Here is a 10,937-nt window from a genome sequence, read left to right as displayed (position 1 = left end):
CATACCATCGTTTGATACCACCCTCCCTCCCCCTTTCCAGCTCCCCTTTCTGTATTGCCTTCTCCCATTAGAATGCATGCCCTTCGAAGGCAGGGACAACCTCCTTTACTTGGCATTTGTGTCTCTAGCGCTTAGCCCAACGTAGGGTACATAAAAGGTGCTTTATTCAGCTTGGAAGACAGGAAGGTTTCTGTTGCCTCACCTTCCTTCTTAGAGGAAGATGGTTCTTCTTGGTTTTATAGATGACAAACCTGGGCCTGAGAGAGATGAAATGATTTAGGGGCAAACTCCTAGGCAAGCATTCTTTCCACTGTACCACATTGCTTATCAGACTACAAATGAATAAATGAGAAAGCATCGACACATTTATGATGTGCCAGGCACCAAGGACAGAGGTACAAAAATTAGACAGTTCTTGCCCTTGGGCTATGGAAGAATTTTGATCTGGGAACTCTTTTGACTTGTGAATGGAGCCACAGGATGGTCCACTGCTATTCCCTTTAGCAAAGGAAGATGGATTTTGTTCCTGTTCTTAGAGCAGGAGCAAGGTCAGGTCCTGCTTTGTTGGTGGGCAGCTGGCTCAGAGGGGAAGCATGGCATGGAGAAACCTAGGCACATCCCTGGAATGTTCAAGGGTTTGACCTTTAAGGAACAAAGAATGGGTTGTCTTCAAGTTTCTGATCAGGGCATTGCTAGAAGTCATTCCTAGGTTGAGAAAGTTAAAGGGCTGGGGTTTGGGGTCCAGTTGGAAGAAGAAAGTGAATTAAGGGGAAAGGCCAACCAAGATGACTCCCAAGCATCCCAAAGAAGTTGTCTCTCTTTTTCCTTAGGTTGGCAGGGAGCCATGGTTGTATGGAGGGTAAGGGAATGTCTGGTCTTTTTTCTTCACTTCTGGGGAAGTTGGAAAGGGGGTTGGGCAGGTTAGAGGAAGCCAGAGTGAGCCACACACAAAGCCTGTGCCTGAGACTGCCTGCATTCCTGCGGGCCCAGAGCTTCCTGTTCTGGGCCAGCCACATTCCTGACCCAAAGTCACCACGGAGACAGCTGGGCCCCTCTAGGAATCCAGCCTCACATTCCCCAGATGCAGGGCAGGGTTCTTTCACTCCCATTTTCCCCCTTATCTCCCTCTGAGGGATTTTCTTTTCTTCTCTCCCTTTCTAGAGAGAAGACTAGAGTGAACTCTGATCTAGGCTCAGGTATCTCCTCTCCCTCATGCCCTCTTAGTTTCTTTGAGTCTGGGGAGAACAGGATGGAAAGGAAACGCAAGTGGGCTTGGGAAGCCTCTCTGTAGCTTCTCCCCAAATTTATAGCTACAAATTGGAGTCTCAGTTGGTCTTCTGGAAGCCCTACTTGGAAAATATTATTTCTTCTCTCTTTCCAGTAGGATCTATTTATCCAATCCCAGAGGAAAAGGGAAGGGGGGGGGGTGAGTAGAGTTTTGACTCAGCCTAAAATTAAGAATAATACTTTGCACAAATGTTTTTGTTTAGTCACATTCAACTCTTTGTGATCCCCATTTTGGGTTTTTCTTGGCAAAGATACTGGAGTGGAGTGGCTTGCCTTTTCCTTCTTCAGCTCATTTTCCAGATGGTGAAACTGAGGCAAAAGGCTTTTTGAAAAATATTTTTATTTTGAGTATTTCCCCATAGTTACATGTTTCATGTTCTTTCCCTCTCCCCAAGCCCCTCTTAGCCGACACACAATTCCACTGGGTTTTACATGTATCATTGATCAAGACCTAATTCCATATTATTGATAGTTGGACTAGAGTTATCGTTTAGTGTCTACATCCCCAATAATATCCCCAACAACCCATGTGTTCAAGCAGTTGTTTTTCCACTGTGTTTCTTGAGGCAAAAGATTTTGCCCAGGTTTTTAGCGTTTGAACTCCAGCTTCCAGACCGCACACAATCCACCGAGCCTCCAAACTCTATTTGCATACGTCTCTATCTCGCTAGATCCTCACCACATTCCGGTAAGGGGAGGGGATGGGGGCAAGAGTTATCATTATCTCCATTTTACAGATAAGGAAGTGTAAGGTCTTACCAAGACCCAGAACTGGCGGGTATTCAGCCGCTGAAGAACGATCTTCTTTAGGTCATTCATTTAGTGCCTCCTAGGTGCAAAGCCCGGGGCCGGAGCTGGAGGAAGTAAGTGTAATGACCACAATCTTCCCTCCCGGAGGTCGCAGCCTTTCCTCTACAACCACAAGGAAACCGAGGCTTCCTCCTGTTTATGTTCATCCCGTCCTTTCCCTCGGTTAACTCTACCTTGGGAGAGGCTGGTAGAATTTAAGTAGCCCAGCCCTCTCTTTTTAACCGCTAAGGAAACTGAGGGAGAGGACCGAGGATAGGGCCGCGAGCCTGGAGGGCTCTCCTCTTAGCGCGGCGTTTCCCTTCCCGCCTCCCGCTTTAGCTCTGTTTTCTGGGTTCCAGTTTCAGCCCCGCTTGCATCTTTGTAAGGGTGGCAGGTCTCTGGCTAGCTGAGCTAGAGGTAAAGCGGAACTGTCCGATCGCCTTTATCTGCTTCTCGAAGGCAGGATTAGGGAAGAGGGATGGAGGGGAGAATGGGAAGGTTTAGTTCAGCGACCGCCTGACTCTCCTCTCCTCTCTCCCGGTTCCTCCATTCTGAGGCCCTCGCACCCCCACCCCAGCTGCCTCGGGCTCACATTTCTCCCACCTGTCCCCAATCCTCCCCTTAAGCTAGAGGGGACTTCTGCGATCCCAGCGCGGGCTGAGCACTCACTGCACGTTCACTTTAGCCTCCTCCTCCTCCTCCTCCTCCACCTCCACCTCCACCTCCACCCCCACCTCCATCTCCACCCCCCAGCCCTAGCCCTCGCCCTCCTAGCCTGGGAGTGTCCCAGAGCCGCGCCCTGTCCGGGCTGCGGGGCTCGGTGGGAAGTGGAGTGGGGGCTCACGGCCTGGGCTGGGCAGTTTAGCCTTCTCCTGGGTTGCAGCTGCGCTTTCCGACCCTCGGAGCCGGGCCATGCTGGGGAAGCGGCGGGTCTTCACCCTAAAGCCGCTCGGCAGCCAGGGTGAGTCACCAACCTGCCCCTCCCTGCCCTTGCCCCACTCCCAGCCCCGGTCCCTGTCCCTGCTCCTTCCTCTGCCCCAGCGCTCGGAGCCTGAGCGGGCGGTAGGATTCTCCCCGAGACATTTACGCACCGGGGGAGGGCGGAGGCGGTTCCTTCTCCCATTCTCCCAATTTAATCTGATGATCGCCTCTGTTCTGGTCCCCTCTTCCTTTCGATTGGGGCTTTCTCCCAGGGCACGTCTGGAACCATGTCTCCCAGTCCGGGACCCTGGTTCCTCGCTTCTCTCCTTCGCCCAGGGTGCAGTCCTGCACGCCCCAGGGCTCCCGGGCCTCGGGGATTACCCGATGTTGTGGACCCGTTTTTCATGTTGGACTGACCCCACGGGAAGTTTAAATTCTGCTCACCTGCCCCAAGCTAACACTTCCGAACCTAATTTTCCCCGATTCCGCCTAAACCCCTTGTTCATTTGAGAAATAAACAACTCTGCTTGCAGCATACTGGAACAGCCCCCACCCCGAAGTACCCCTCATCCCCCTCTTTGAGGGCCTTCTTTATTTGCTGTGCAGGGCTGGGAATTTATGCTTCTTTTTTGATCTGAGCTACTTACTCCCGGTTCATCAGCCCTCTTCTGTTTTGGCTCTCATCCTTGACCTTGGGACCAAGTGGGCTGGGTAGGAGCTCCTGGATTTTTCTGTTGTCTTGGTAGCTCTTATTCATTACCGCGCTTGAGAGTTTGCCGGAGCTTTCCTTCCTCTCTCCTCTGCCACCGCCCTCACAGTTTAGAACTAAAAGCGTCTCTAGCTGCGCCCCTTGTGCCACCCTGGCAGCCTAGACCTTACCACCTGGGCGTCCAAACCCCCTCCTCTCCCCTTCCGGCCCCCAAATCCACCCAGCATTCCGAGGAAAAGTTAACACCGCATTTTAGAAGTGACCGAGGGCTTTATGGGTAACTATCAGTATACTTACTAGAGATTGGGGCAGGGGTGAGGAGGAGCAATGCCTATTTAATCCATGCTTTGATTTTACCCAGAGTTAGTGTTTGTAATGGGATTTTAGCTATAGTTCTGTTTCTGGAATGCAAGAATTTATTGCAGACCTCTCCTGATGGCCGGTGTGGTTCGGTAGAATCAGTGCAGGCTTTGAAATCATAGGTCCTGGTTCAAACTTTGGCTCTGCCCCTTCCTACCTGTGTGGCCTTGGACCATTTGCCACTCAAAACTTGTTTTCTTATTTGTAAAATGAGGGAGTTTCACTAGTCATTCAATTTGTTTCTATCCAAGAGAGTGCTGATGAACTCCTACACGGATTTTTGTTGCTGTTGTTAAATCCTGTACAACTCTTAGTGACCCTATTTGGGGTTTTCCTGGCAAAGATACTGGAATAGTGTGCCTTTTCCTTCTCCAGCTAATTTTACTGACAAGAAACTGAGGCATACAGGTTAAATGACTTGCCCAGAATCACATAGCTCTAGTAAGTGTGAGAGGCAGGATTTGAACTTAGGAAGATGAGTCTTCCTAATTCCAGGTCCAGGGCTCTATCCACTGTGCCACCAAGCTGCCTCCTGTAAATTTAGGAGCTATTTCGCATATATTCATATACATGTTGGTGTGCCCAATAGAATATAAGTTCACTGAGGGCAGGTACTATTTAATTTTTTGTCTTTGCATCTGCATAATTTAGCACAGTTCTTTGAAGAATGTTTTTTAGTTGTATTCAAATCTTCTTGACTGAATTTGAGGTGTTTTTTTTTTTTTTGGTTTTTGGTTTTTGTTTTGGCAAAGATACTGAGATTTATTATTTTCTTCTGAAGGCTCATGTTGTAGATAAGGAAACTGAGGCAGACAGGATTAAGTGACTTGCCAAGAGTCACACAGCTAGTACATATCTGAGGTCAGATTTGAACTCAGGAACACTAGTCTTCTTGCCTCAGGGCCAACGCTATCCCCCTGCCACCTAGCTGCCCTGAAGATAGTAAATCCTTAAGTGTTTTATTGATTAATTTAATCCAGTGTAACCCAACAAGCATTTGTTAAGGATTATGATTAAGAACTGTAAATATAGACAAAACCAAAAGACTTCCTGTCCTCTAGAGGCTTCCATTCTATTGGAGACAACAATGGGAACACCTTAGTTTATAGGTGTGCAGGTTTTGATGTGGAAAAGGGATAGAAACTAGGAACAATGAAAGAAAATTCAGCTTCACTGAGAGGAGGAACTTCTAAAAATTAGAGCTGTCTAAAATGAAAATGTAGTGAGTTCCCCCTAACTGGAGTTCTTCTGGTGGAGTCTGGACAGTCACCTGGTGGAAATGTTCTAGGCATTTGATGTTCACATATCTAAGTGGGTGACCTCTTAGGTCCTCTCCAGTTCTGACATCCTATGATCTCACAAGGAGTTCTTCCTAGTATTTGCCTCTGCTTGTCTCCTCCCTTCGCCCACTCCTCTAGGGACACACCTTCTCATGGGAATGTTGCTTGGTCCAGGAACCTGGGGGCGGGAGCCTGTATGGTCTCTGATGCTGACTTTCTTTGGCAGATGGTGGTGGCTGTGAAGCACTTCTGGGTGGCTGTGTGGTGCTTGGTGCTAAGAGCATCTATCTTCGTGTTCATGACATGCCTAGGGTACCTTCTCCTGAGTCCCAGGATGGTGACTGCCCTGTGAGAAGCTCCGGGGAACAGGCTTCAAGGGACTCTGGGGTAGAAATGGGGGAAGGAGAAAGCTCTTCCACCACTCCTTCCAGTTTTGCTTTGGACTCTTCAAACTTGGAGCTGGGAAGGAGGTCCAAGCTGGCCTCTGTCACCATGGAACCCCCTCCAGACCTGGACCGGCTCCTGGCCAGCCGAAAACTAGAGCAGGTGGTGGCAAGGTCCTGCTGGCCTCGGTCTTCGCCGGCTACATTGCCCAAGTGTTGGCAGCAGAGGGAGCAAGTATCTGAGGTGTCCCCAGAAGTAACTGGAGATCAGAATGGAACTGAGGAGGCAGAACCTGACTCACAGGCTGGCCCAGCAGAATCTCTGGTGAGTGCTGGCCATCAGACCAGAAGAGGGAGATGTCAGGGGAGAGTTGCCCTTTGGGGAGGGGAAGACCCCCTTTCCCTATAATATTCTTGACTCCCACCTCCTTCTCCCCGAAACTTTCTTGAGGTGGAGCCTGCTCTCAGGCATTTCCTGCTCCTAATTGGTGGGTGTTTGCAAAGCTTCATGACTCGACAGGTAGCTGGGGTTGGTGTGACTCGTAGCTGGAGTTGCGGCAGCCTCCCCCACAGAGTGATGGGTAGGGGCACAAGTTCATCCTGATGCTGGCCCAGGCTGTGGTGTGGTGGGGGAATGCTATTTGGTAGGGGTCTTTCTTACCTTGGCTCTCCACACCCTCAATCTCCCTTCCCTGAAGCTGGGACTTGCTAACTCCTGGGGGGCTCAAGGGGAAGAAAGCAGATCTAAATCACTGTATGCTGTTATGTCTCGCAGGCATTGAGTTCTGAGGCTGATGCCTGGGCTTGCCTCCCAGGGCAGGGGCTGCGATACTTGGAACATCTGTGTTTGATGCTGGAGCGAATGGCCCTGCTCCAACAGCTTCATCAGCAGCTCCAACAGCAGCACCAGCAGATGCCAACTGTGAGTGAGGAGGATGGAGGAGGAGGACGGGGAACACCTGGACTTGGTGTGGCACAGTTCAGGGAGGGAGGTAGAAGAGAATGTCAGGGATGTGTCCAACTCTGAGTTGGAACCCACACTGTATTGGAAAGAATAGTAGGGGGCAGTTAGGTGGCATAGTGGATTGAGGGCCAGGACTAGAGGTCCTGGGTTCAAATGTGACCTCAGACACTTCCAGCTGTATGACCCTGGGCAAGTTATTTAACCCTGTTTGCCTTACTTTCCTCATCTGTAAAATGAAATGGAGAAGGAAATGGCAGACTACTCTGGTATTAATCTGGCACCTTTACCAAGAAAAGCTCATGGACAGTATTGGTGTGATATGGCCCACAGGGTCATACTGAATGCTAATAGGGTTGCTAAGAGGGTCAGATGAGTTAATGTATTCACAAATCATCATTTGCTGTATAAATGCCAGCTCTTCTTTAGATGGGGAGGCAGAAATTTTCAGGCTCTGCAGTGATGGATTGGATTCCTTCATCAACAAAGTCACAGATTTCTGTCTTTCCCTGGTGTAGGGTGTGGAAGGCACAAGCGAGAGCTCAATTCTTGTCCCTTTTCGCCCTCGAGTCTCTTCTGTCTTGGGATCTCAGGAATTTCAGAGACTAGTGGAAAAGTCAGGTAAAGGCAACTTGCTTCTGAATGTTGTTTTCTTTTTGGTCCTCTGAAATTTCATTTGCCATTCATCTATTCCATGGCAGGTCTTTTTGGCTTCAAACACCCATAACCCTACACTCAGGTTCCTTGATGAATCCAGTGGCTTCTTCTTCCTTGCCCAGGTTAACCCAAGCCCCTTTCTTCACAGTGGAAGAATCAGTTTTGCCTCGACAGGCACAGATGCACAGTGTCAGCACACCAAGTTTGCTAGAGGGACCAGCAGGAGCTGACCACACAATCCCATCCTACCAGGGCCACAGGGTAGGTGGTACATGTTGTTAGGAGTAAACCAATGGTGAGTGGAGGGTCTAAGGGAAGAATATAGGAAGCTCAGCTATCATACCCTTGTAATAGGAATATCAGGAATGGGGTAATGGTCCTGTGGGGCAAAGGACTTGTGAGGAGATGGGATATTGATACGGTTCTAGGTTTGAAAAGAATGGGTCCTCATTAGGTAGGATGAGGGGTCATCAGTTAAGTGGGTCTTCATGATGACTCACTTTACCTCCTATTTAGAATAATCTCTCCCACTGGGACAAAGTCAAAGCTTTACTCAACAGGATCAGATGGAGGAACCCTCGGGCCTCTGAACCCTCTTTTGCTCAAGACCCCCCTGCTCCCAGGTAAGTCTTGAGATGGGGATAAGGATAAATTGGAAGATGGTAGAGATCAGCTGGAGTCTATACTTGACTGCTACTCTTTGTAGAGTGGGTTACAGCTAGAGGGAATCTTACAGGATTGTCTAGGATAGTCTAGCTCAGTAACCTGAGCCCTGGACTTGGAGTTAGGATGAATGACTGGGTATGTAACTAGACAATTCTCTGAGCCCAAGTTTCCTTATATATAAAATGAAGATAATAGTAGACCCTACTGAAGATCAAATATGAGTGATTATTATTAGTTCATCTTGCAGATCCAAGGACATAGACTCAGAAAATGATAATAATGATGATTTGTGGTGGTTATTCAATCATGTCCCACTCTTCTGTAATCCCATTTGGGTTTGTTTTTTTTTTTTCCAGCAAAGATCCTATAGTGGTTTGTCATTTCTTTCTCCAGCTCATTTTACAGATAAGGAAAATGAGGTAAACAGGGTTAAATGACTTGCCCAGAGTCACATGGCTAGTATGTGTCTGAAGCCAGATTTGAATTCAGGAAGTTGCATCTTCCTGATTCTAGGCCCAGTGCTCTGTCTACTGCTCCACCTAGTTTCCCTATGATGATGATAATCTGAATAGTAAATCTAAAGAATAATAGTAGGATATCATTTTATCTTTAGGTCATTTGTCTGTACTGTATTGAATATAAGATGAGGAGTGAGAATAATAATAATGATAATGGTATAGTGTTAGAGTTCTGAGCTTGGAATCAGTAAGACCTGAATTAAAATCCAGCCTCAGACATTTGGGTCCCAGAGTAAGTAACTTTTCTGCCTTGGGTTCCTCAACTGTAAATGTAGATGATGATAGCACCTGCCTCCCAGGGTTGCTGTGAGGATGAAATGAAACAATAATTGTAAAAAGTGCTTAGGGAGGCAGCTTTGTTCAAAAAGGAAGTTCTTTGTTCAAATCTGACCTCAGATATTTCCTAGCTATGTGATCCTGGGCAAATCACTTAACTCCCACTGTCTTCTGCTTTGGAACCAATACACAGGATTAATTCTAAGACAGAAGGTAAGGTTTAAAAAAAAGTGCTTGGCACAGTGTCTAGCACAAGTAAACTCTATAGAAATATCATCTATGATGATGATGATGATAATAGACACTTAGGCAGCATTTTAAAGTTTATAAAGTGCCTTATGTACATCATGAAATTTAGGGCTCATAACAGTCCTGTGAAATGGGTTTTAAAGTAAAGGTATTATCTTCCTTTTACAGGTGAGTAAACAAGTTCACCAAGTATTATAATCACATAGCTGGTATCAGAGAAAGGCTTTGAATCCATTTCTTTCTGACCCTAAAACCAGCTCTTTTTATGACTAGGGCGAGGACTAGAATCCATACTGTCAATCTAGTATTTGTTCTGCTATAAACTGCTGTCACTCAAAATGACCCTTGATTTAACCAATCTGTGCCTCAGTTTCCCCTTCTTAACAATAAGGGTAGGGACTGGGCACTGGAGTGAATGTGAATATATTGGGAAGTTCCTTTTCTCCATCACTAAACAGTGATGCACTGAACTAATACTTCTGGATAAAGTTATTAAAGTTGTTTCTTTCTCACCTGACACCAATCTCCTTTCTCTACAGGCGAGATTCAAAGGAACTACTGAAAGGCCCTCTGCCTTGCCCCTCAAGGAGGACCTTTTTGCCAAGTTTGGTATCAAAGAAACATCGAGCCAAGAACTTCTCTGTTTGTTGAAGCCTCCTACAAGCAAAGTCCTTTCCTTTCTCTCCTTGGCACATCATGGGTGGGGCAACACCTCAATGCAATAACCTTTAACTGGTTACCATGACCAGTAGCTTGGAATGGGTCCCAAGGTGTGAGGGCTGAATCTCTCTCCTTCAAGATTTCTGCAAGATGGGGCTTCTGGACACTTCAGGGAACCATGATTTCATCAGTCCCTCAATTCATTGAAATCCTATAACTTGATATACCATCTTCCTTGAGTTGCTGCAGTCAAAAGGTTTCATTTGCCAAGGTGGTGATGAATCTCTTTGGCCTTGGGTTGGTCCTTGGTTAAAGACACACAATCCATCACTAGGCTCATCCTTGAAGCCTTTCTAGTTCCATAAGACTGACTAGAGTTTGGGCTCCACTGCCAGTTTTCAAGAATTAAGGGTCACCAGGTCAGAATGAAAGAGGACTGTATTGGAGGTGGGGTTCCATGGACTGAAGTGTCCCCTCTCAAGTGCTTTCTATCTTAACTCTTGTCCCATTGTCAGAAATCCCTAGGATTGTACAATGTGAACTAACTTATTTGTTGTGCTTTTGTGTGAAGCATGTTGTGGTATATGATGCCACAGGCCCTATGCTTCCTGTTACAGATGTATATTTATATGTAATTATATGTAGATGTGTTTATATACACAGGTGTCAATGTGAGCTGGCTGTTGTACCAGCCTGGGTACAACCCTGTGGGGGCTGGCTAGACTTTTGGTCTTTGAAGTGGGAAAAGAAAAGGAGCTTCTATTCACTATTCTGGAGAGTCCATAGCTCCATTCAACTCAACATATATGTATTAAGTGCTTATTCTATGGAACTCAAACAATACTCTGAATTCTTGACCTTTCCCATTGGGCTGGCTCTCATACCTTAAGGGTGGGTACCCTTCAAATGAATGCATCACAGTTGTCTTTGGATCCCCTGTTAGTTGAATGGCCTTCTCAGGTTTGCTTTAAGATGGGGAGGAAAAGTGGACGAAAGGGACAGTAATAGAAGCAGTGTGATACAACTGGATCTGGAGGAAGAGGACCTGGGTTCAGGTCTCACTTCTGACATTTACTATCATTTTGAACTTGGACAAATCACTTGGACAAGATCCTCTCTGGACTCATTTTCTTCATTTTTAACATGAGGGGGATTGAACTAGATGGTTTCAAAGGTCCCTTTCATTTTTAGATTTATAATCCTAATAAAGGGAGAGGTGTG

The 10,937-nt window shown here is 47.0% G+C and overlaps 1 protein-coding gene across 1 annotated transcript; it reads left to right on the top strand.

Moving 5' to 3' along the window:
* Positions 1-2,988: 2,988 nt before the first annotated feature.
* C2H8orf58 (chromosome 2 C8orf58 homolog) lies at positions 2,989-10,374 on the top strand. Its single transcript, XM_044660813.1, has 7 exons — positions 2,989-3,037; positions 5,573-6,054; positions 6,505-6,651; positions 7,209-7,317; positions 7,496-7,608; positions 7,864-7,970; positions 9,596-10,374. The coding sequence occupies exons 1-7, from the start codon at positions 2,989-2,991 to the stop codon at positions 9,705-9,707; spliced, it is 1,119 nt and encodes a 372-aa protein (XP_044516748.1). The 3' UTR covers positions 9,708-10,374.
* The last annotated feature ends 563 nt before the right edge of the window (positions 10,375-10,937 follow it).

This window comes from Gracilinanus agilis, chromosome 2, assembly GCF_016433145.1.
Source record: "Gracilinanus agilis isolate LMUSP501 chromosome 2, AgileGrace, whole genome shotgun sequence".
Classification (NCBI taxonomy): Eukaryota; Metazoa; Chordata; class Mammalia; order Didelphimorphia; family Didelphidae; genus Gracilinanus; species Gracilinanus agilis.
The sequence above is the reverse complement of the archived record's forward strand: the minus strand, read 5'-3'. Positions and strand labels throughout refer to the sequence as shown.

What these genes read in the sequence shown, in the direction of transcription:
- C2H8orf58 (XM_044660813.1), top strand. Translation starts at nt 2,989, where the DNA reads ATGCTGGGGAAGCGGCGGGTCTTCACCCTAAAGCCGCTCGGCAGCCAG. An exon ending in AAAGCCGCTCGGCAGCCAGG is followed by an intron (nt 3,038 to 5,572) that starts GTGAGTCACCAA and finishes TTTCTTTGGCAG; the next exon opens with ATGGTGGTGGCTGTGAAGCA. An exon ending in AGTGGAAAAGTCAGGTAAAG is followed by an intron (nt 7,318 to 7,495) that starts GCAACTTGCTTC and finishes CTTTCTTCACAG; the next exon opens with TGGAAGAATCAGTTTTGCCT.